At 45.9% G+C, this 26,208-nt stretch overlaps 1 protein-coding gene across 1 annotated transcript; it reads right to left on the reverse strand.

The window, feature by feature from the left end:
* Positions 1-8,677: 8,677 nt before the first annotated feature.
* On the reverse strand, positions 8,678-25,492 carry LOC135903604 (salivary anticoagulant protein P23-like). Its single transcript, XM_065433918.1, has 5 exons — positions 25,427-25,492; positions 22,308-22,370; positions 17,369-17,487; positions 12,497-12,679; positions 8,678-9,223 (listed from the first exon to the last, which is right to left on the reverse strand). The coding sequence occupies exons 2-5, from the start codon at positions 22,348-22,350 to the stop codon at positions 8,915-8,917; spliced, it is 654 nt and encodes a 217-aa protein (XP_065289990.1). The 5' UTR covers positions 22,351-22,370; positions 25,427-25,492; the 3' UTR covers positions 8,678-8,914.
* Positions 25,493-26,208: the final 716 nt, after the last annotated feature.

Below are 26,208 nucleotides of genomic sequence, written 5' to 3' on the forward strand. Positions count from 1 at the left end.
CAGGAATCCCAATGGGCGTAGGGTGATCGCCTGACCACGTTCAGAGACCTCACCCAACACTACAAACTCAAAAGACGCACATTCCCGCCACCACACGATAAATTAACAGGAATGAGGCCGTAACCTTAAGCTTGATCCAGACACACACCGCTGTCATATATCACTGCTACCCGGGCTTATATCCAACAGATGCCTGTAAAGCTTGCGGACCGAGAGCAACGCTGCGACACATGCTGTGGGAATGCGCCGGCAACCAAGGTAATGAAAACAACTCCGTTTGCGACGCGTCCGTGATCGCGGCCGTTGCCACAGTACGGGAATTCTCGAGCTCGCTTCTTCCCGACGCTGCCCCGGCTGCGGGAGCCACCGGGGACCTCCTCCATCGGCGTCGTCGCCGCTGGGAGGCGGCTCACAAAAGTTCAAAGTTGGCAGACCAGCTCTGGGATGACCGGCAAGCCGAAGATAGGACCGTTCCGTTATATAAACAAGAATTCGGCTGAAACGTTCATTTCGTTATTCGGAACTCTTCTTTCCTTCTATAGGCCGATGGCATCAAAATTTTAAAGAAAATTGAGACTGTTGATGACTGTCGCACCCTGCAGTCGGACCTGCGTTCCTTTTCTAAGGGGTGAAAAAAAAACCTCTTCTTGAATGCAGCTAGGACCAAACTGGCGACTTTCACACGCAAAACAGTAAGCATTTCTTTTTCTTCTTCTGGAGATTTTATACCGTCGTACAAGGTACAAATCATTGATCTCGGTGTACTTTTCGATGCAACCACACACTTTTCTGCTCACACTAAACGCGTTGCTATGCGGGGTATGCGCTTTCTTGACTCTGTTTGCAGACTATCGAGGGAGTTCGTCTCCTACACAATTCCACAAGTCGTGCACAACGGTCTTCCTCAACTTCAATATGCGTCGGTCGTCTGGAATGACTTTTCCAGATCCAACAGGGACATTATAGATCGGGTCCAGAAAACGCTTCAACGCATATATCACCACCACTTTGCAAACAGTGAAATTGGACCTTGTTATGACACTGTTCGATTATTGTCATTGCCCTTCGCTCCTGACGTAATCGCGCTGACCTTCTGTTTCTCTTCAAACTCCTTCAGGATATCCTCACCTGTCCCGACCACCTCAGTTGTATCATTTTAGATTACCTTTAAATACACTTCCTTACAACATTTTCTAAACTCCATTTTTGTGCAAGCTATTGTTTAAGCTGACGGTGATGGAGCAGTTTCTTAACTTGCTTCCCAGGCTTCATCAGTCGTATTGCTTTAACAGCGGGCATTTAGCGGCCGTAAATCGTGTGAGCTACTACGTAAAAACTATGTATCATTACCGATGCGATGTCATTGTTGGAATCGACGTAGTCATTGGTTTAAACGTTCAATTCCCGAACCGCCTGAATGACGGCCTATTCCCTATTTTAGGTATGACCAATGTTTGATGCTGAGTATCATTCTTGGCATGTACGCCTCCTTTGTGCCGCTCACGCGGTTTTTTACGAGCTTGCCAATGAAGAATTGCACGCAAACACACCGCCATCGTGTGAAGAACCGTCTATTTGCGGTGCCACATAGCGTAATCCTCGTCCAGTTCGTTCTGGCCTCTGCGATAAGTATATCCACAGAAGCCACAGCTCTCAGAGTCTCTGTGTAGTGCAATACCTTACAGTATTTCCCCAGTGCTGCTATCGTGCGACAGCTCAGGCCTGTGGTTTATATCACACAGTCGGCGATCGTCGAAAATCTGATCCGCGGGTCAAGCGCGTCGGCTTTTATAGAGCAGTCGTCGAATGTTCCAGACTAATCGTTCGGACCCGCGTGCCTTCCACGAAGTTCTACGCCATTCGCGTTACGCGATGAAATCAGATAACACAAGGTTCGGCGACAACAGACAGCCGGGTAGAAGCATTGATAACTTTCCAGAAACGTCGCATACATGCAGGCGCGTCCCTCGCTGTGCGATTACAATTGTTAAGCGGCGAAACGTGGTCGCGCGATAAACATAAGCACACGTGTCAATATCATGGGCCATCACACCATCCCATTAGGCTGGCATCGAATGGTCTTGCGTTCCACCTAAATATATAGGTGTTCCGCTGCATGCCTACAGATTAAGTGTACCTTACTGGAGACATGCAGCGTGTTCCAGCCCTTGATCGCTACATGCATAGCTTTGTCCAGCACTGCCTTTCAATATTGGGCAGAGAAGAAGCCAACAACGTGTTTCTAGCGAACACAATTTCCTATTTCTCTAAGGTTCTTCATCACGCGAGGTTTCACATTCAATGTTTCACAGAATTTCTTTCAAAATTTATGTGGGTTCCCGATTTTTAACCTACAAGACGCGGAGATATTTTGAAGCGTAGCATTATGTATTTGGTCAGTCCAAAAATTGCATGTGAAGCCAGAAAACCCCTTTCTCGACACAAAGCGAGAATGGGCACTTTAGGCCCATTGTGTGAGCGGTTGATAGCTGCCATCCGGAATACAGTGACGAACGACCTACTCTCCGCGATAACAAAAGGCGCACCGGCGCAAAACATTGTACGAGTCCTTCCGCCTTTCGACGTTCCCCATGGGCAATGTGTACGAAGTAGGCGTCAGACCTAGGACGGAAATGCGTCAGCCTATGCTATAAAAGGGCTACGGCACGCAGTATACGATGCCCTGGTAAACACCCGACTAGCGAGGATGGAAGGTGTCTAAAGGGGACCCAAAGCGAGAGAACGCGCGACTCGGGCATTAATCACGCATGCACGCGCTGCCACCCCCCTCCGCTGCTTATGAGGTCATTAACGCTTTGGTTACGCCAAGCCGGCCATCGCGCAAACAAATTAAGTGAAACCTCCATGCATGAATAGGAACTGCCGAAGGTTATGCGTATCATTATATGGTGCCAGGCGTGGTGCGGAGTGCACATATTCGGCAGTGTGAATATGTGCATCTCTCTAATCGTACTCCTCACGCATGTATAACGCATAGTACATCACCAAAGCCCCCACACATATCGTTTTCACGCATAACACATTCTGCACCACGCCGACCGCGATATACAGCTACGCTCATCTTACACAGTTCCCGTTGAGGGAGGTTTCACTTCTTTTCGACTAGTTATTTGTTGGAGGCTAGGTTTGCTTCATTTTTATGTGCAATTAATGACGCGGTTCCTTATTTTTTAAACATTTGTAATATTTGTTCTGTCTTAAAAATTTTTTTACGAGAAATCGACATTGGCACTGTTCCCACCGATATTTTGTTGATCGATATATGTCATTAAAACACAACATGGTGGCTTGCAAAATTCAAGATGAACTCTCAGCAATACCATTTTTTTACAAAGTACACACTGAATCGTTACCAGTTACAACACTGCTTCGGAAAAGGATAGTTTAGTATGGGTCATTGACCGTCGCTTTTGTAACTATGCAATGGGCCTGAAACTTTTGAGCACTGCTGTATTGTCTGTAAATATTAGATTTTGTTTTGAATGTTCTCCATAAAGGTCTCAAAAAAGAGTTGTTTCTAAGGTTTCACAGTATCCGCTATCTTGTATCTTGCCGAGGACTTACTAATTCATAGTTCTCGCTTATAGGCGCGCAGACTATGAGAAACTCGTATGTCAGACCGAAATGCAGAAAGAATTGTTTCTTCAAAACCACATTTCACTCAAATGATAAAGCACCTGAATGGCTTTTACAATAAAAATGAATGTCAGCCGGAGTTGTATACTTTTTATTTGGTGTTTAGCCTGCGCTTTCTAGTTTTTAGCATGACGTTTCTATAACGTTTCCTTCCTATGTACTGCTTGTTTTCCTGTCATTGGTTATGACCATCTCGCACTCAAAATACTGTAAATAGTAGCTGTACATACACCGTTTTATTCAGTGTAATAAATAATTTGAAAAAAAAAATCACACGATAGCGCAATGGGAAGTCCACCTACGCTGAAATGAACATTGCTGCGCTGACATGGGTTTGAATTCACGTGGTGGCCGTCGTAGACAAGGTGTTTTTCTTTTTTCCTTCGTGAGTAAGCGCTGGTGAAGCGCGGGGAGATGAGGCGCCCTGACGACGAAAATTTGCTTCGAGTACGCCAACGGTCCTCATTGGCACGACGGTATGAACGAAAGGACCGACGAGCAGGCAAGACAAGCCTAGTTTCAAGAACTTAGCTGCTGCCGCTGCGGTAAAATCTAGGCACCGAAAAGCATCTGAGTTTACCGGCCTCCTCAATGAGATTAAACATTGTTGATATCGCTTTCACGTAGCAAGTCTTCACACCGGAGGTCGATTGCCGCTGTTACACTCAAATCGCAAGTTCTTTTTTACTACGCAGTGTGTGGCCATTTGATTGTTTCAAGAGCACTATAGCCACCACAGACCTCAAGTCGTGTCATTGGAGCGGTCTCAGGGGCCGTGACCTTCAAGAAAGAGAAAGGCTTGGCATTATCTGACGGCAAAACACAGTCTCTGCCATCCACACTCTCATTACGCTGGGCCTATCGGTATAGATTGAGCTGGATGTCTCGGGGGAGTATGTGCCCGGCATGTATGGTAGCTGCGTGTGCGTGACGGAAGTAATTATAGCATATGCGGAGTTCCTGTTTCCTTTTGTTGTCGCGACTCGTAAACCCTCCTTTTGGCTCAGAGCTCTTGTTTTTCTTTTTCTTGCATGAAGTGTTTTTTCTCCTTCGTGCCTGCAATCTTTTGCCGCAAGTCTGGTGTGTTCGTAGCGAGGAATCGATTTCTTTTTCATTTTTATTATCGAGTGGGTGCGTTGATAGCTTGCTTTACACTAAGTGACACATTTGCTCACTGCAGAGAGAGCGAACAAGTTTAGGTTTAACGAGTCGCATACAGTACGCCAGCTAAATGTGGTTTCACATGTCAAGCGATTGGTAAAAAGATGTGAAGGCTCGCGCGCCTCTCTTGCAGATTATTTTTACATATAGATAGCAGTGATCTCTGGCTTCAATATGTAACTTATTATTGCAGCCACTGGTGCACCACGGTCACGTGGGCATGTATTTCAGACACATTAGAGCATTTCTAGCTTTTTCTCGATTCTTTCGATGCAAGAGCAGTCCTTGCAAACCACTTTCGTGAAAAGCTTCTCTCGTGAAACGAAGGGAATATGTGACCCGGGCCTCGAACCGGTATTGAACCGAAAACCGGGATACACATATTGTCTTGATTGAAACGGAACTGAACCAGAACGTTATGATTTGTTAAACTCCGAAGCTCAACTATGCTGCCGCAGTTGTAAACACAAACGAACTTCGCGCGATTTCAAAAGGGTGCCGGTAGAGGACGATTTTCAGTGTGTCGCGTCGTAAGAAAAGCGCCGTAATATTAAACTCGTGGAAGCTTGAATTTGATCACCGCCATATAGTTTCCCGTTAAGAAGCGCCTTCAAGCTGTGCAGTGGCTTTTGGTCACACTGGTATTTAAGCTTAAGTAGGTGAGATGGAAAAGACCTAATGCTTTTAAGCTGCGTTTCATCAACGTCTATTTGAAAAGGAAGGCTTCTTTGCCTGTTATGCCTGCTATCTGGAATTGGTGTTGAAAATTTTTCCGTTATAATAAGATGGTTGACATAAAAACTGTTACAGCACAAACACATGCAACCACAAAGTATGAAGGACAGGACACAACGCATGTGTTTGCGCTGTAACAGTTTTTATGTCAAGTATGCACCAACTCGCCCAGAAAGAAGTTTTAATAAAATGGTGTGACCTCCATGATTGGTACATGGACATCGTTCGGAAGAAATGGGAGAATGAAAGGAAAATTTGACAGGGCAAGGTAAAATTGTGCGAAAAAAAGGCTTCGCTCAGGAGTACTCTAGGAGAGTGTCCTGGAGTGAGGGAAGCGGCAGCTCCCCTCGAGGCCTTGCCCATTGCTGAAAACTTGTAAGGCGAATCGGTGCAGACAGCTTGATTATATTCTTGAATATGTGCTAGGTAAACACCGCTCATGTCCACGCAAGATGGACGACGTCGACTTGCTTTCCGGTGCTGTCCCTGAAGAGCGATTTCGCGATGTATCTAATCATACGATAACTAAAAATCTTTTTAAAAGGGTGCCAGCCTCGTAGGTATCACAGCCAAGCCCGTTCTGGATCTTCGTCAGCACATTTTGGCCACTTGTACATATTTTCGTTAAACATGATCCGGATCTTCTGGCAGATTGTTTTCCAGTGACTCCTTGATTAAGCTACCATTGTGTTTTTACAATTTGTTAATATTGCTGCTGTAGCCATATCATAAAATTATTCGTAATCTTATTGCTCGATTTCATTTGCAAAGAACCCTGGTGCTGACATGCGTGTCAGTATGATGCTTTTTTATAGGCTTTCGTGCTGAAGTATACGAAAACTGAACATCGACAAAAAAAGGAAAGCTCCATGTGTGAACATCCATCCTTTGCCTAATGAAACAAGAAATGGCGACAAAAATCTGCTTGATGTTATGTTGGCTTCTATGAATTTTCAAAGCACACTGATATTTCAGTGGAAGAAGAAGAACGCGTGATAATCAATTTCTTTGACCTCTTATCGACATTTAACCTATGCCTTTCTTGAGCAGCTATGTGCCACGAGATGCTATGGCTTATAATTAAGAAATTCGGATGGATTAATTAGTGCCAATGAGCGCACCTTTGTTCTGCGTAATAAAAAATAAATCATGACATAAAACCCTAAACTACAATGGGGGCTCTTAGCGCACATGCCTCTTAACATTGGTAACGGCTTATTTCAGTTGCTTAAACTTGCTATATTTGTACTACCTATTCTTGGCCCTTTGTGTATGTGCCCACTCTCAGCCACGCCTTCAAAAATGGGCATGCGTCTGTGACACAGTAGGTATAAATGCTTAACTATATTTGCGTGGTACTACTCTGTGCCCACACGCCTCTCTTCCCCGCACTTTCCTTGGCGAACATTTTACATAGCCTTACTCCTCGCGACAACGCTTGTACCACGTTTAAAAAAAAACTGTGCACATCAAATTTAGTTGTAAAGTCCCTATCGAGCAGCTTCTTTGGTCTTTCGCTTCAAAGAGATTCCAATATAACTTTTTCTAGATCCACCGCAGCCTTAAAAAGCACGCATACCTTTCTTTTTTGTATTCTTATGCAGCTCAGGAGCACGGTTGAATTCATCTACAAAATTAGTTTACGCTATTTTCATGTAAATATTTTTCGGTTATACAAGCGAACATGGACTGGTTAGAATTGTCAAACCGTCTTAAACAGTTATTTTTTTTTCCGCTCCGGAGTTGAACAAAAAAAAAACCCTGAAAGCCAAAAATTGGAGCTTGACACTCTGTGTATGATTGCCTGCGTTTCGGCTTACTTTTCTTAGGTACCCACGATATATATCATAAACACAGAATAAACGTCCAAAAAACTAACTGAATTTGTCATTGACACTTAGGTCACATTTGCATGTGCCATGTGAGCACATTTTGCCTTTGTACATTTCGTTTCATCCGTTGATTTGTCGTCACTGACTTTCACGCAAGGAGAAAGCTTGTAGCCGGCGTTGAATAAGATACGAAAAGCTCCTTTAATACAAAACACACCACTCAAATCCATTCTATGCGGCAGAAGTACTTTTTCTTTGCTGTGAAGTGAAAACACTGTTGTTCATGCATCATTTCTGTCAGTACATAACACCTGGTCAGTTGCAGCAACCACGGCCACAAGAGCTCCTTCCGAGTTCCTTGTTTGGTCGTTGGGAACAAGCATATTAATGTTCTGGAACTATTTATAGCTTGCAGCAATGTTCGCTTCCACATGCTGCATGAACAAGCATGTGTTTAACGCGATCCTGTACGGTGCACTGAGCGAAATTACTTCCTGCTAAAATTCAGTACTTCAACAATCTTCCCCCAACATGCAATGTCCCATAAGCCATAAATAACATAATTTATACATATGCGGCCACTTCTTGCCTCACAGTGCTTCTACCAACGATGCGTCCTGCTCAGGTATAAAGGCACTCTTGGACTGTGCCGCATACTTGGACCAAAAGGGAACAGCACTATAGCATGTTTTGTAAAATTAAGACATTTCTAACATTGTTTTTTATTCCAAGATACGTAATGACCGTGTTAACAGACTTGGGCGTGCACGTCTAAAGGTACTTTTGCTTAACTGTTCTGATACTAGCATTACAGGCCTGTGACAGGCATCGGTGACAGGCCTGCCACTTGGCTTCCACGTAAAGCTTGTGATTTCGCGATTGGTGGCGTTCTTCGTAACACATATCCACTCACGGCATCTGCTCTCATTTCAGCCAAACGCACGGCCTATATAATCTCACAGAACAATATAATTTGACCAATATATGAGACTGCCTACATTTCTCGTTGAAAACAAGTGCACAGATTTTCTACGCACTGCATGCATCAAAGTCAGCGCTTTAGCATTTCATGCCACGACGTTTCAGAGAACGTGAAGTAGCCGAGGCACGCAATATCTTGCTTTAGCTAGATCGTACTCTATGAATATAGGACACGTGAGAGCCGTACGTCAAAAAACGTTTAGAGAAAAGTTTTTATTATTTTGGGAACATAGAAACACAGCGTCACTTTTGTTATTCTAGCACATACACAAAAATGGGCTGGTAATTTTAATGCTACATGTAGCTTTATCTCGCAAGCAATGAATTGGGCTTGACTTTCATAAGAAAACTCTAATCAGTATAGTAAATGCGACAGGGCAAAATTCCTCGAAAGTGAAAAAAGAGACAGCCCCAAAAGTTCCATAATTGATGCAAACAGCATGATTAATTACGAGGGACAGCGGGACTGCCCGCTTCGTGGCACGACTCATTCAAGGCCGACCGCTTCTGTCGCTGTAACAGTCTGGCTCATCACACTCAAAGTCAGGTTAGAGCCTGGGGAACGGCACAGACTCTACAGCACGGCTCAGCAGGTCTTTGTAATCGTACTGAAAAATGTCCATTAGCTCCTTTTTGACCCTGTCATTTATCGCTTCCTTGAACTTCCAGCTGCGGTGCACGTTAAGGCTCAGGTTGCTGTCGTAAGTCACGTCGAGACGGATGTCATGGATGAGGAAGGTGCGCAGAGTCCCGTCCCCACCGGGAGGAGCGCTGGCTTCAAAGTGAGCCGTGGTGTTTCTAACGGCTACGTTCACCCAAGCGATCGTCCAAGCAGCGGCCAGGGGGTCGTCTTTCACCTGCGTTTAGTATGACAAAGTTATTACCTTGGCCAGTAGGTGTGTTATTCAATGTATATGTTTACACCCGACCTTGCTCGAGGTAAGGAAGTCGAGAATGCAAGTTGCACCGTAAAAATTGCGGTTAGCATCAGTGTGCTTACTTCGCGGGACGGGGATAAACAGCGCTCAGACGGGACGAACTGATGACTCCAGTCTAGGCACTAAACAAACAACCACTGGTTTATTGTCGGGAATACAATATATTTACAAAACACAGGCTCAGCGTAGAAGACCAACAAAACCAGATTATCTGCGCAGGAATAGGATTGAAATAATCATGTCACGTGCGTGCACCAGTACTCGCATACATCACGTCACGTCACGTGGATACAGACCTTTTTAGTGAGTTCGCATGCTCTCTCAGCTGACCGGTCGTTCAAAACGGTCAGTACCCAGTCATTCAGTTGTGCACTGCAACGAATGCGGCTACCACCCTGTTTTGGACAAATGCATAATATTACGTATATATAAAGAGCAAAGAGCACGTGAGATTTCCGAAGCGTTTTGTATCCACTCGCATGGAAACTCCTGTGTCAGTCTACCCTCTGTTTCCCTGCATAGCTGCGAGATTAACTATTTGTTAAAAACGTGACAGCCTGCTTTCACGACGCCCGTGACGGGATGAATTCGATCGTATCCCTGCGCAGATATTGTTTTTGTTGGTCTTCTGCAATGAGACTGTGTTTGTTATATATTACATTCCCCGCAACAAACCAGTGGTTGTTAGTTCAGCGCCTATTCTGTCGTGTTCGCTTCGTCCCGTCCAAGCGCTGTTTGTTCCCGTCATAATGACGCACCAACCAACTCAGTCCAGCACACTCCTTCACTTCGCGGGATAATTACGTGAGGGCGTTCAAGCGGCTTGTCAATGATAGACTGCGAAAGTAGTGCCTCGGTCAAGAATCACTCTAGAATCGATGCTACCCTATGCGGTCTTGGCCCCGTATTCACAACAGACTCTTTATGCTGGAACCGTTGTCAAGAGCAGGTACACCCGCGAGCAGAAGTATTCGTAATTAACACGCATAAATGGACACTGTTAGATATGGCGCCGTTTGCTGAGGCTACTTTTCCCAGACCTAGTTCCCCAGACCACATCGAATCGCAGCACAGCTAATTGAGGAATGCAGAAGCAGGAAAGCACATTCCAGAGGAGCGCACGAGCCAACAAGTTCACGTGCCAACAAGGTCGTACGCCGCCGGGATTAGAAGGGGTCCTCGGACAATAGAGCTCAATCGTCCCCCTTCGCCTTTCAAGAAGAAATTTGCTACCGCTGCGGGGCCGTAGCACCGGGAGCAGGTGGGTCCTCGCACAATGGAGGATGAGCGCCCCACTTCGCCTCCTTGGAAGAAGCGCATTGCAACTCTGCGAGGCAAGAGCGCAGGGGGATCAAGTGATCAAGCAAGGGGGCCCAAGCGGCGACTCTCTTCGTCGGGTATGACACCATCGCACGGGCGCCTACCATTGGCTGAAAGTGGCGTCATCTGAGCGGACTCTCCCATTGGTCGAACATGACGCGACTTCCAGTGCTCGAAGGGTTTATAAGAAGCGTTCCAGAGAAACCAGGGCATTCCCTGATTCCCTGATTCACCTCTCTCGAACTTCTTGCAGCGGGCCGCAGCGTCCGAGTTGCTGCCGGCCCGTAATGACTGTACGACTGTTAAATGACTCTCACCTACCTGTATATAATGTAAAATAAATACTCTCAAGTTGGGTTTTCTTCCCGGAGTCCGTCCCCCAACCCCTACAACACTGACGAGTGCACTAGAAAATTCATAATGCCCAGTTTGGACTGTAACTTTACTTTGAAGTTGCATTCACAGACAGAGGAGAAAATTATTTTATCGCGCAATCCATGGCCCGTATACTCTTGCTCATGGGTGTACATGCCAGTTTCGTTGTTGTACATATATTATTAGCGATTGTGGCCGACCAACGACAAGTGGCTTTTACGAACGAAAAGCTGCATCAGTTCGTCTCGTGGTCTTCCGCTTCGATCCACCAGCTATATCATGTACCCGAGTCTGTGAACGCCGTAAGTAAGCGAATTGATTAAATTGGCAGTATTGTTTTCGTGACGCCTCTCCGGTATTCCTTGATTATTGTCTTTATATCTTATACTTGCCCTATGCAGGGCGTCCCACTTGACTTTATCAAAATATTAAATATATGCAAATGCCACGTATTTGGACGGAACAAAGGTAATGTTGTTTGCCGTCGCTTGGATATATTAAAATTATTGTTTTTATTCTACCCTAATCAGGTTTTTAGCCTTAATTAATTAATCAACTTCTCAAATATTATAATTAGACAAAAAGTGCCAATGAGAAAATTGTAGAGCGACATGAAAAACTCCAGATACAGCTTTCTGTTGCTCAATACGTGCTACATAGAAGTGTTTTCCGTGCGCGAAAGAAACCCGCAAATGCACGGAAAATTGCAGCGCAACTGGCCGGTCAAGGCGCTTTGCGTTTATTCGCGGGTTTCTTCCACGTTCGGTAAAACACATTTATGTAGCGCGTATTGAGCAGATGCAGAAAGCTGTATCGGGAGTTTTTCATGCTTCGCTACAATTTTCTCATTGGCACTTTGTTTCTAGTTATAATATTTCGGAAGTTAATTAATTCATTATGACTAGTGATGTAAATAAGTAAAATGAAAAAGATCTGAGAATCTCCAAGCAACGGCATACAACATTACTTTGGTTCTGTCCAGCTACGTGGCATTCACATATTCCTAAAGTTTGGCTAAAGTTACGTGGCGCACTCTGTATACAGAAACACAAGAAAAGAAAAAAAATACGAACATGCACTAAATTGCCTCTTTCAACTTCCCTTTAAAATCTGTTTTCCCGTTCACTTGCAGCGCCTACTCGAATGCTCTGGAGTGAATTCACTTTCATCGCAGGAATTGGGAACAAGTATTGTTAAATCTCGAGGACCGTGCTCCGCTCTGAGGACCCGGCAACGCAGACCATCGCGACCAGCCGGGCTGCCACTGTTATGGACCTACGGAACATAAACACTTGAGTGGAGTACGGTCGTGCGGGGGCCCAGGGGCCTGCGTGCTCCGAACACCTTTGTTTGAATAAAGTTTTAACAGCAACTCCGTTCTCGGGGCCGGTGTAATCCAGCACACAGCAATGTCGAGGAAGAACTTCGAACTAATAAACATGTTTCCGAGATCTCTAAAGCAGTGGCACGGCAACGCTCTAGATGCCAGCGACGTACAAACGCAGTGAAGGTTACGTTGAGTCCCTGCACGGTGAGGTAGCAATAGATGATGGTCTGTCCTTCATAATCTTCGGGCGCCTGGCAGTCACTCAGCCGCTGCAGGGCGTCATCGAGGCGATCGATCGTGCCACGTGTCATGTTCACCTCCATGTCACGGTTGATGGTGTGGTCCCTTGACACCTGCCGGCAGAATGCCTCATTTATAATACCCACCAACACTTTCGCGTGCCCTTTGCTCACTCGCTCTCACGTGCACGCACCCTTGTCGGCACTCACTCACGTATCTCCTTGAAGCCATTTCTACTCACAAACTCTCAACGCGCGTTCATAGTCCAGAACGGAACTACCCACCGCAGTGGCTTAGCAGGTATACGGCATTGCGCTGCTAAGCACAAAGTCGCGGAATCAAACCCGGCCGCACCCGCCGGGGTTGCTCAGTGGCTATGGTGTTGGGCTGCTGAGCACGAGGTCGCGGGATCGAATCCCGGCCTCGGCGGCCGCATTTCGATGGGGGCGAAATGCGAAAACACCCGTGTACTTAGATTTAGGTGCACGTTAAAGAACCCCAGGTGGTCGAAATTTCCGGAGTCCTCCACTACGGCGTGCCTCATAATCAAAAAGTGGTTTTGGCACGTAAAACCCCATAATTTAATTTTTTTTTAAACCCGGCCGAGGCAGCCACATTTTGACCGAGATGAAATGCAAAACAAAAAGAAGAAACGCCAGTGTCCTATGCATTACGGACACGTTAAAGATCCCCTGGCCGTCAAACTTAAGGCGGGATACCCCACTAGGGGTTGTTTCATAATCAAATCGTGCTTTTGGTCCCACAGTTTCATTCCACAACCCCAGAATTCAATCACTCGTTACAATGCCACTCACGAGCACTCCCACTCACGCTCCGCTCACATTTGCTCCTATTCACCGGCACTCACTCATATACTACTCATGTCTCCTCACACTCTTCAGTCTCTCGCGTCCATGCTCACTTTAACCGGAATCTCACTTCTGTTCAAACGCAAGCACACTCAAAGTCATTGGTTCTCAGTGTTCTTCATACTGAAGTTCACTTACCCCTTTCGTCGATCACTAACTCTGTACCTCACACTTGTGAATCACGACTTTTTCTGTCGGCTATGTTGCTCTAGAAACCCGCACATGTGTCACATGCCAGAAATAATATCAACGTCACCCTGACACGTGAGACGCAGTTTGGCAATGCACTGGCCATTGTGGTACGTCGGCCTAGCTGAATGTTCGTACTCGTTGCAGAGCTATGGGGTGCGAAAAAAGTGTGGAGTGAGGCAAAGAAGCCATACGTTAGATTGACGCGGCGTGGATGCAAGAAACACCAGCATCGTTAGGTGCTCCTTCAGAAGCCGCCTGTGCTTGCGCCGCTCGTTACAACACACACATATGGAAACGGTTTATATGCGTAGCCAGCTGCACTACCGTTGCGGATATGCTGTTTAACTCCTTCGTTCTCCGTATAATTAGGCAATGAAACAGCAATGGTCACAAAATATCTTCACTGCAATAAATGTATATATGCCTTCAAGTGCATCATGTTTATTAACTAAAATAGCTTTCTAAACGTGTTTGCCTATTCGTTTTCACTGACAGTCATCGTCAATGGTTCCTGCATAAGTTTTTCAGTAACATTAATCTTTGCCCTCAAGCGCACAAGTAGGAGACAAGAAGGAGACGCCTCTGTTTTCTTCTTGTGCCTTCATAAGCGCGTGTTTTTTTTTCAAACTAAGCTTGCATTGGCTCACAAGTTTCGGTGGCGTTGTCGTGGTCACGCAAATGAACCAAGTCGCTCCCAGAGCAAAGCAAATACGGGAAAGGGTGGTTTTATGAGTTCACAGCTGCACCGGCGCCGGAGCGTGAGACGTTAGCAAGAATCCCAGCTCACGCCACGCGCTCAACCAATCAGAGCCGTTTCACTTCCGCCGGGAGGGAAAGGGCAGGACAGCGTTTCAAGCGCGTTGCGCCGTCTTCGTTTCCGTTCAGTTCAGTCTCGGAAAAGGGGTGGGACGGCCAAGTGTTGTGCGTTCCCCCCAAGGAGCAGGTAGCCTTCGACGAGCGGCGGCAAGAACTCTCCCGTGGAAGGACTCGCCATCGGCGCACCGATCCAGCGGTTAGAGCTGCCCGAGCCCAGACAATCCGACAGCAACGAAAAGAAGATCCCAAGCTGAGCAAGCGGGAGCCTGAAGCAATGCGGCACCGTTACCTGTTGGTTACTTAACCGTGATGACGGTCACGGGCAAAGAGGACAAGCTTCGCTTAAACCCATTTCCCGGTAGGGGAAAGGGTTGGTCATTTCATTTGAATAAGTATGCTGAAATCCTACCGCAAGAGTAGTGTCCGACGTCACTAAATAGGAAGAAGCTTTAGCTCACGAGCTCTTATATAAAAAGATATGGAAACGGAGAAATCGTCTTTCTTGGCATCCGCTGCTCCGTAATTTATAACACTTGTCGCATTAAGAAAAAAGGTTTGGCTTTACAGATGTTCTATATTCCTTGATGCGACATGCGAAAGCATCAAATGGCCCGTTGAGCGAAAAGCGAAATTTTCCGTTCCTGTTATATTCGACAACTTCAGAAGTGTAATGAACAAGCCAGATCAACTTAATGTGCGTTATATTTCCCAGCAACGCAAAGTTCTTAGTTGTGGCTGAAACGCAGCGTCGTGCGGAAGTATGCAATGCAGTGATTTTCGGTGTTGGAAAAAAATGCTGACATATACCGCATCATAGGGAAGCATGTCGTGGTGGTGGCATATTAATAGCTGAATCGCAGAGCATGCCGTTTCTACGCATTGATGTCGTCTTGAAGTTACAATTAGAATGACTGTGCGTGAACTGAAGAAGCACGATAATTGTAGTGGGGAGCACGCCCTATACCGCTTCTCAAATTCTGCTTCAGCGTTTGTTGGCCATGGCGCTGTAAGTCATGTTAATCGCATTTATTCTGCCTGTCTTATGATTTTGTTGGAGCACTTTACTGCGGTATTTCGTGGAGTGAGCCTTTTCCTGTCATGCACCCATTTTCTTGTAAATGCAGAAAAGAAAGTTGTTATATCAGAACACTTGGTTTACGTTACACAGACAGATATACTTACATTACGTAGCCAAATACAATACTGGTCAATGATCCAATACTGTGGAATCAGTTTCTTTCAGCACTAACGAAAATTTCTATTCTCTATACTTATCTTCCCTTACCAAGTGACCATGCGGTGTTGTAAGTTGACCTCAACATGACATTTCCATCTAACTTTGTGAAATCAAAGCTCATTCCTTATTGCAAGAACGCTGAATTCAACGTCACAGCTCTGTCACAACTGTACAGCTACTCTGACACGTATTTGAATGAGTCTGACATGAGTGATGTCGCAGCAGACGGGATTTAATGCGTAACTATTTTTATGCCTACCCAACGAGCGAAAACGTCCGTCCGTCCGTCTGTCTGTCACGTAAGGCGATCGCCTTCAATATAGGGCCCGCAACAGCGAGCCAATTGACCTTCGTCCTGCCTCTCGCTTCAACGTGAACTCAGCGGCAAAAACACAGCGTGCACGAATCTATCAGCACTACCGCACTGTGTGCCCATGGCAGATCGCTTTCAAGGTGGTCGCCCGCGCAGCTGTGCCATACGCAGCCGCCGCATGATTACGGTTGGTCACGGTTGATAATGGTTCGACGCGGATGGGTAAGGAGCTACAGAGCGATAAGGGCTGATAATGATCGGAACGTCGTCAGCGCATCTGGCGCCGTCACCTGCAGTAGTCTGTTTGCCTCATCAATTCACTTCGCTCCGCCATCCGCAGCAGTTCGTGTCGCCGCGGCACTCTCGTTTATACTAGTCAGATGAGAGAGAGAGAGAGAAAATAATGCAGAGAAAGGCAGGGAGGTTAACCAGAGGTAGTTCCGGTTGGCTACCCTGCGCTGGGGGAAGGGCTAAGAGGGATAAAAAGAGAAACAGCGTAGAAGGGTGAGATAGAAAGAAAGGGAGACAAGCACAACTTTCAAAGCATTGGTAATAGACCCGGGCAGCGTGGAGGTGAGCAAGTGGCGCAATGCTTACGCATACTTAGACAACACGCAAAAGAGTTACTGCTTGACCTTTTTCGGTGGCAAAGTAAATAAATTAGGCAGCAAACGTGTCATATAAGCCTATAAGGTGGAATGACCGAATGCCTTGGTGTAACACTACAAAACGGCTTTTTAATAAAAAAACAAGGGTCGCCATCTTTGTAAGGCGTTGCTGCAACACACGAGTGATCATTCGGAAGTGCTCTACGCTGCCAAGGTGGGATATGACGCTGCAGTCACCAAGAGAAATAGCAGAGAAGCAACGTTTTTGTGCCATTTATGGCTATAAGTGGTGATTGCGACTGCTTGCCCCTGTTGTATTGAAACAGTCTAAAGCCCGACGTACAACTCTTGTTGGTACGTGAAAATCAGAGTGCCTCTTGTGCACCTCTCCTCGGTACGACTTCGTGCGCCTGTCTCTCCGGACAACTTAAAATCAGCTGTATTCGAGTCAGTTATCTAAGTGGTTGATACTCGGACCATGGTCACATCTGCTGCTGCCGCAAAATGCTCTTCAAGCGCTCATTCAGTTCTTGAAGTGCACCGGCCTGAGGGACCGTTTACAACCAACCAGTGCATTCTCCCCATTTCTTACCATCAGTGCAGAGGAGCAAACCGGTCATTCGTCTCGTTGACTTCCCTGCTTTTATCCTATTTGCTTGCTCTCTTTCTAAGTCACAGCCAATCCGCGAGACGTGCAGTGCAAATTAAATTACTCGCTTCCGTCTGTTCTGTAAAACACTGTCCTAGAGTAGCACTCGTGCAAGTACCTTGAAACTGAAGTCTCCGATGACCGCAAGCTGTGGCGATCCCCTCACTAGGAGTGGCATCTTTTCCCTTAAAATGGTGTCCACATAAGTGTTGGCATCAATGACGCCAGTCGACGACGCTGAAATGGGATGAAAAAAAAGAAAGAAACGTCGCTTAATATAGTTTTAAATATTTTTCGAAACGTCATTTCCTGACCAAGGAAGAAATTAGGCTTGTTTTTCATCCCGATTTAAGATGATACTTGTCCTATGTGAGCGTGGCGCAACTTTGTAGATGTTGTAGGGGCTCCCCATTGCTCGCGTTCACGTCACTTTTAGTGCAATGAACATCCGCGTCGTCGTACACCATATAAATAACAGCGTCAGCGCCGCCGGCCGGGTGTCCTTTCAAAGCACACTTCAGCGCAAGGACAAAAAGAAAGCATATTGGGTGGAGATGATATTGACCACAATATTAAAATGGGTGTGTAGTGCATGTTCGCAACGGCACACCCAACCACACCGCACCACGCCATCCTGTGCACTGGTCCACATGGGCGCAATAGTTTCCTGTCACAGACAGAACCTCATTGCAAGTCTCGTTACGGACAAACAATTCGTGGTGCGCCGGACGCTGCTGGTTTGGGCGCTGGCGCAAGTTACCGGCGTTGCCGTCGTGATACACACTGGGGGCTCATGGACCACTGGCGTTGAAAAGAGCACAGGTAACTTTGTCTCAGTGCCAAAAGATGACAATCATCTGTATAGTGTCCCCTATCTGCCTTTCGAAACATCGGTATTGGAAATGACAAATAAAACTTCAGCGTACTAAAATTTATAGCTTGACTGATATTGTGAACAAATACTAGGAAGAACTCGGAAGCAATATTTTTTGTCAGCCGTTTCGGAATAACTTTCTTTTATGAGGTTTTACGTGCTGAAATCGCTTTCTGATTATGAGACACGCCGTAGTGGAGGACTCCGGAAATTTTGACCCCCTGGGGTTTTTCAACGTGCTCTTAAATCTAAGTACACGGGCGTTTTCGCATTTCGCCCCCACCGAAATGCGGCCGCCGTGGCTGGGATTCGATCCCGCGACCTCGTGTTCAGCAGCCCAACACCATAGCCACTGACAAACCACGGCGGATGTTTCTGAGAAACTGGAGTATGGAATGCGGTCCTGTAAAAATTGGAGGACGCTTAAGCTTCGCATTCAAGAGTGGAACACGACAGCATTCCCATCGACCCGCCAAGGGGTGTAAGACAATGCGCTACGGCGCAGGGATCACTTACGAGGCGCCCCGCATCGGACTTTGCGGCCACCTATCACACGGAGAGCGTCGAGCAACGCAGCGTTCGGCGCGGCAACGAAACGTGCGCCTGAGCAAACGGTACGAACCAAAGAACTCGGTGTCTCGGAGGGGGAAACGATCTACGCCAGCCAAACGTCGTGATCGGCACGGGCAGAGAGATAGATAGGTAGTAATCTAAAGAAAGGAATGGCACTTGATTCTGCAACCCACGTGGGAGCACGGCGAAGCGTCGTCACGGGAGAGGGAGTCGGGGCAACGACGCGCCTGGCACCGGTCCGCGCACAGCGCGCCACCTGTCGCGGCGGCGCCGTACATTGAGAGGAGGGGGTCTTCTGTGTTTGCCGCAAGATGGCTCTGCGTGTGCGGTAAGCGCAGAAGAAATGTAGCGGAAACGTACTTCGCTACTCATGTAAATGCGACTTCTGTAAGTTACATGCTCATAATTACCGATATACACCGCAGTATAACTTTCTACGGCACGTTTTTAAGGCAACACCGCGTTCACTAGAAGAGCGTTTGTACCGCTTTCAAGCATCGAACTCGTGGCTGAGTGGTAGCGTCTCCGTCTCACACTCCGGAGACCCTGGTTCGATTCCCACCTAGTTGCGAAGTTGCTTTTTATTTATGAAGTGCCTGCCGTGATTTATCGCTCACGGTCAACGCCGCGGACACCGACACCGACGCCGACGACACCGGCTTTTCTGCGACACGAGCTCCTTAACGCTATCGCGTTAAAAAATGGTAGGGGGATCTGGTTTTGTTCTCCCAACTTGCCCTGATGTTCTCGTTCAGTGCCCGGATGACGGCTCCGGCTTTTGGCTCAAGGTAACTTGAAGGTCGCCGACAACGGGAGCTAGAAGCATTCCATGCTTTAAATGTTTGCTAGACCTAATACTAGTGAATATAGAACTTAAGGTTAAGGAAGTTAAGGAATCGTGCGCCAAAAAAAAAATCTCTCCTATGAACATTTATATGGGGGCGGGTGCATTATCATGATAGAGCATCGGGCGCAATTCTTCACAAGCCTTCGAGCTTTTCCTACTCAATTTCAAGCGTTTCAGTGATTCAAACTATTAGATAACATGCTTCATTAACGGTCTTTTTTGTTGCAGATAAAAAATATACTGAGTGACAGCTTCGGAACTTTCATTTTTCATCTTCGGAAAAACATGTCGTGCTTTCTTTGGTCGTGGGTAAATTGTTCCGCCTGTTTCTCCCGAATTTTTCATGGCACGTTGCCCGTCCCAGAAGCACCTTGCTCGTTTACAGTCGCGTATGTTTTTGTTCATTTGAAAAATGCCGCAGCACAAATTTCGCTGCGCGGTGGCGCTTACCCATAGATCTCGGTTAGTACCGCATGGAGTGCAGTTTTTGAGATGTCAAGCTCTTCAGATACTTCTCCAGAAGTCAGAGGATGGTTGTTTATTTGCCCTTAGCTTATGGCTCACACCATAAAAGAACATTATAGGGCGATGCTCATACTGACTACTGGTGGTTGGACAAGGTTTGAATGGAACGCCATGAATACAAATAAAATAATTGGGGAAGAATCAAAGCAATAAAAAATAATAGAGAGGATTAGCAATAGACCTTAATAACTTATTTGAAACACTTATAAACTCTAACATCTGAGCAAGCATCCCTGTGATATTGCTCAAAAGAGTAATGTCCAAGAAAAAGAATTTCAGGTGTTTAAAAATTCCTTCCTTGTTTGTCTATATGTTCTAAAATGTTTTCCATTGCATTTCTTAATCAATGAAATAATAAGAAAAAAATGATCAAGGACCTCATCTCGAAAGAATGGGCACAGTAGGGAGCGGGCCAGTCAAGCCCTGTGTCGATAACAGTTTAATGAAGGTATCCAACACCCTAACCGAGAGAAAGGTACTTCAATTTTACCAGTTTTAAAGAAATTTCTACGCCAAGGAAATTATAGGTGTTGATACTGTGTAAAATTAGCTATGGCTTAGTCAAAAAAGTAAAGCGCGATAACAAATGTCCTTAATCTAGCTGCACTAATGCATGTTGAAGCTGTAACGAATCATCTTGTCCACTTCCTCCACAGGGGAAGTACTTTTTGAAATAGATGATCTTCTTTAGCACGTTTCCACCACTCTTGTGTTGAAATCTTCGCTAAAGCTGAAGTTCGAAAACTTATTTTTAGAATTTTATATTTCACCGTATGAGACTTTCCTAATTTCACACACAATTTCACGCAAAACAAGCTAATCCTCTAACTCGCTCATTTCAACGTGCAGGGAAAATCCAGTTGTTGACATCCGTTCATACAAACGTGCGTAACAAGAGAGCAAATGCTTGTAAACTTCTAACGGGGAAGGATGAGATTACTACTTCAATCAACGCTGTCTTGACTAAGCAACAAAAGCTTGAAGAGGATGTAGCAAGATTACACGAGCGTTTGAGTGGCTTAGAAGTTAAGGTGACCTGCTTTGGCGCATTCGAGGAAAACGTGAGTGTCTTTAAGACGACTGTGGCTGAACTGGAACAAAATGTTTCAAGGCTATTAAAGAAAGTGGGTGAACTAGAAAATTGAGGTCGAAGAAATAAATTGATTATTTATGGCATTGAAGAACAAAGCACTGGAATTTCTGGTAGTCTTGCCATGAAGATAAAGGAATATGTTTTTCTTGAGAAGTTTCATCCCGATGAGCAAAACGAGAACAAGGTGAACGAAGGAGCCAACGTTTCGACAAGTGGACTTGTCTTCTTCAAGACAACATATGCTTTCCTCGCCACAGTATATATAGGTGGGGTTCTTCTAAAGGGGAGAGGGTATAAGGCGGGTGGGTGGAGTAGCGAGCGAAAGCGTGTTAGCGTGTCGAATTGAGAATAAAGGGACGCTGTGCACGAGGCCAAGGGCCCCACCGCCTGTCAATGATGTGTCAATGCCCGCGCCGTTGACGTGCCGGCTAACACGCGGGCATTGACACATCATTGACAGACGGTGGGGCCCTTGGCCTCGTGCACAGCGTCCCTTTATATATATATAGGGTATTGTGAGGGATCACATTTCTGAACAATTTTATGCTATGGAAAAGTGTTGCTGAAGCCTTTGCCGAAATGTATTCCATTTCTCTCTGAATGTGTTACTGTACAATTATGTATACCCACCTGCTATGGCCTTGTGTTCAAGACCGCAGCATTTATAAATAAATAAATAACGACAGATCTCTCAGACAACTTCAGATGTTGGCAAATTTCCCTGACAGTGAATACGCTGGCTGCATTGACAGGTTAGTAAAAAGAGCAATTGAAACATATTGTAAACACACACACACACACACACACACACACACACACACACACACACACACACACACACACACACACGCGCACACATGCACGCACGCACACATTCGTGTGCTTCGCACAACGCACGGGAGAATTTTTCGGCGCACGTTTTGCGACACCGCGCATCCTGCAAATATTATTGCATTGGTTATATTTCTGTAGGGCTGCTGAGACGTAATAAAATACCGCTGAAGCACTTGGGGCATTGTAGTTTACATTTGCCTTAAGTGTCTAGCCTATAACTGAACGTGAATAATTTGAACGTGCAAGATTTTTTGCTTGCAATAAAAGTCGTGTGAAAGAATGAACAACATGCAGATGCTTCATAAACTCACCACAACTGACAGATGCCAACACCAAAATGCAAAACTTCAGCATGATGTCTGTAAGTATCCTTCCTGAAAAAAATATATATATCAGTCGTATTTCTTGCCCTTTAGCAGTTGATTTTATTGCGCAACAAGGATGGTGCCTTGACAGTAATGTTGTTCTACTGATTTATGAAGATGCAAACTAGATAGCATAAGACTCGCGTAGAGGGTGACACTTCTCATTAAAACCGAGCCTTGCTAAAAAAATGAAAAACTCTTACGGCGCTGCAGAATCACCAACCCAATTTCCAACGAACCTTTCTTCTTTCGAGCAGTCACAAAGAAAGGTGCAGTTTCATCTGAAAGACGAAGCATCGATTCTGATAGCAAATTAGTAGGCAGCTACACGAAGTAAGGACATTAGATTTATCTGCCGTAGGATTGTAAACATTCGTTCGCTAACTAAATTAACAAACATGATGTCACGCGTGGGCAAGCAAACATGAACACATCTTACTAGATGACCGGGCACACTCGCTGTCAAAACGGTGGAAAGAGAAAACGCGGCAGCCGCAGCGAGCGAACTGACCTTCGCGTTGCGCCTCGCTTCAACGTGAACTAAGCGGCGAGAACAGAGCGCACACGAAGCTATAAGCCTCGGTGCACCTCGACTCTCTACTCAACGCAGATCGCTTTCAAGATAGGGCCCCCGCGGCGGCAGGAATAGAATGCCCCCCTTCCCTCCCCTCCCCTCGCTGCCTTGCGCGCGACGGAAGACGGCGCCTTCCTCCCCACTTTCCTCCCTTGGGCGCGCGAGATTGAGCAGCCATTTCTCGCCTCACCCTCGCACGCTTTCGTTCACTCTTATAACATACAGCACGCGTCAACGATGTTATCGCCCTTGGGCTTTATACGGAACATCACGCCGACAGCAGAAATGCGCCTGAATTTTTCATGCTATTCTTATCGCAATAAACTAAAAAAGAACTTCAGTTGTTTGTGATTAAATCATATACATTAAAGCAATCGCCGTATATGACTGGTCCATTTGAAACCTTGTCCTCATGCAACGTTTTCGGGCAAGTGGTAAGGAAATTTTATAAAAGCCGTAAGTCATCCGCGCTCATTTTATTTCGCCAGAAGATTGATCATATTGTCCCCCCCCCCGGCCCTCTTACGCTAAATGTGATCGCTGTCGCGTTCATAGTTCTCCCAGGACAGCAGGATAAGTTCTGTGTTGTTCGTAAAAGACTCTCTGGATCACTTACGTACGTAATTTACAGCAAAAGCCGCAACTAGCCCACACACTTTGAACTTCTCTTACATTACCCCTAAGCTGCCCCTATTTGAAATACATATGAATAAGCTGCCTTGCTTCATTCCCCGAGGACACCGGGGGAACCTACTACGAACCTCGTACACGATGAATAAAAAAAGACGGTTCAGAAGCTCTTTGAAACAATTCTATTTAGGCGTGGAAGGCTAAAGTTTCGCTACGCGTTGTCCCTAACATGGCACCCGTTTTCACCGAATATCAAGTTGGTACAACGTAAAGCAGCCTCGAGACACGGGCAAACGTCGCATAATATGTCAATATAAAGTTTTTCGAACGCTCCACAAATAAATGTTTCACAAAGGTTGCATTTAATCCACACATATTTAACTATGGACACAAATTTCCCATTGGGTTCCCTCGTATTCGCTAAATTTGATCTTGGTGCATTTGCAGTTATGCCAGGGCCGTGGGCAAATTCTTGCGCCACTCGTAAAACACAATAATAGCATTTTGGAGCATTTGCATACGTAACCTCCGACAAAGCCTGCATTAATCCATGCATTTAGAACTTTGCCAACACATCACCCTTAACGTGCCCCTTATTTTCACCCATTTTGAGCAATCTGCAATGTTTAGTCTAGCAAGGTCACCTGGAAAATAACTATGAACCTCACATAACGCATAGAAAGTGGTAAAGCATGAGTATTCAGTTTTATTTTCAAAGCATGTAATTAGCTTGCACAATTTAAACTTTCCGTAAGCGTCACCCATATAATTTCCTCTATTGCGCTTAAATATGACATCACTGCATTTTTGGTCTCTCATGAAAACAGGTAAACCTCGCAAACGTTTCATATAACGCCCTTAAACGGGCTGAAAACAAGAATATGACAATTTCCATTTAACCCCTTATTAGCTCAAGCACTTCGAAAATCGCCTGTATATTGCCCCGTATATTTTCTCCATTTCCTCAAAATGTTAACTTTGTGAGTATTATATGGTATGGTAAAACTTTGCTCCATTTTTTTCTGAAAACCATGAAAACAGGCATAAAACGTTTTTGTGTCTACGTTTCGCGCTGTTAACACTAGAAAGGAAAACCTACATGCCCAAGCTGATATTCTATAGAAACGTACTTTTGCCGCATAAGCACGCTTCTGTCCGGCAGTCCAACGGCAGCCAATGTCGACACGCATAAAAAACGGTCAAGCTCTGTCATAGTGCTAACGTTAAAGCAGGTTATTTATTTCTTAATGATTTGTTCTGAGTTGTAAGTGAATAGAGACATAGTCTGACAATGTGACGTTGCAGCGTGATATCGCGTTACTTAGTGGTACATACTCGAAAGCGACAATGAAGTGAAACTGTGTATAAAACCGTTCCTGGGCAGTGAACACATTTGGCCGGGAATTTAATTTGCTTCCTTCGCGACGGAATGGGTCTCCTATTGACGAAAGTTTCCAGAATTACCGGCGTAGCTTAGCTCCGATGAGAAAGCATAACGCGGCGTATGCAGGGATCAGCAGGACTTCACGTTTTCTACTACTCGAAACCGGTAAATGTGGCACGGAGGGCCCTGTTGACCGGTGTTAAGCAGCGCCGCCTGGGCAGTGCAGCACGCCCACGTCGCAATAATAGCTTGGCAGTAAAAGTAAAAGCTGGGCCGGTTTGAATGCACTTTGGTTGAAGGGCTTCGAGATAGACTTGCTTCAATATAGGCAAGTTCAGGCTTTTCGCTAAAATATTCTCTGCAAATTTAGCTCTAACCATGGGTGTTCAATGATGTCCACAAGCTTGTTCATTATCGGAATGAATTTTAGGTTATACATGTGACTGCGCATGAAACATTAAAAAGAATAAAGCTCACCTTCCAGCCACTAGTACCAAGACGTCTCGTTCGGCAAAACCACGCTCAACGGACACAGAGCTCTCGCCAGGAGGCTTTTCCTTTCTTTTACAACCTTCGCCCTCTCCATGGGTATCAAATAGTGCGTATTACCGCAGCAGCGGCTCATTGCGTAGAGCTCAAGGTTTGGCTGCGGAGGGGGCGTGGTTAGATGTACGTCGTACGGGCACGAGCAGTCCCCCGGTCTGGCGCCTGGCTTTTTAAGGTGGCGTTGTTTGGGAGAGGTTCGCACAGACTGCTACCAGAATGCACACTCCCACAGCTGCACTTGTAGCTGTGCAAGTGTAGCTGTGCCACAGCCAAACTTGTTGTGCAACAGCCATACGCAGCTCTCTAAAGGATGCCTGCCGGTGCCATGCCGGTGATTCCCCAACAAGTTGCTATCTTTCACAAATGGTGAGGTCCCGTATTGACCAAGAGTTCGGCCAGGAGCACGCTTGCACCTATCTTACTGGTGGACACCCACCCCAAAGCAAAGGCGAATGCTCTCCCCAGCATTCCGCCTGTGGTTGGACGAGGGACGCTCAAGTAGCTTTAAATCTTTAAAGTGGCTTTTTCGAGATAAGAACCTCCCCAAGCAGACCATCGTGCTGGGGTACACCTGCACTCAATAGAAAATGCGGTATGTTCCCATTGGCACGGAGATTCGAACCCTGCACTTCCTATATACTAGGCGAATGCGCGACCCCTAAGCCACCGATGTGGTGCTATTTAGCATTTCTCGCGTAGTTTTGCGAGCTTTC

The sequence above is a fragment of the Dermacentor albipictus genome, chromosome 1 (assembly GCF_038994185.2).
Source record: "Dermacentor albipictus isolate Rhodes 1998 colony chromosome 1, USDA_Dalb.pri_finalv2, whole genome shotgun sequence".
NCBI classification, from domain to species: Eukaryota; Metazoa; Arthropoda; class Arachnida; order Ixodida; family Ixodidae; genus Dermacentor; species Dermacentor albipictus.

Excerpts from the sequence above, each read along its gene's own strand:
- LOC135903604 (XM_065433918.1), bottom strand. The coding sequence starts at position 22,350 with ATGCTGAAGTTTTGCATTTTGGTGTTGGCATCTGTCAGTTGTG. Across the intron at positions 12,680-17,368 it reads TCGGAGACTTCAGTTTCAAG|GTGTCAAGGGACCACACCAT; the intron begins GTACTTGCACGA and ends TTCTGCCGGCAG. Across the intron at positions 9,224-12,496 it reads ACGTAACCTTCACTGCGTTT|GTGAAAGACGACCCCCTGGC; the intron begins GTACGTCGCTGG and ends TACTAAACGCAG.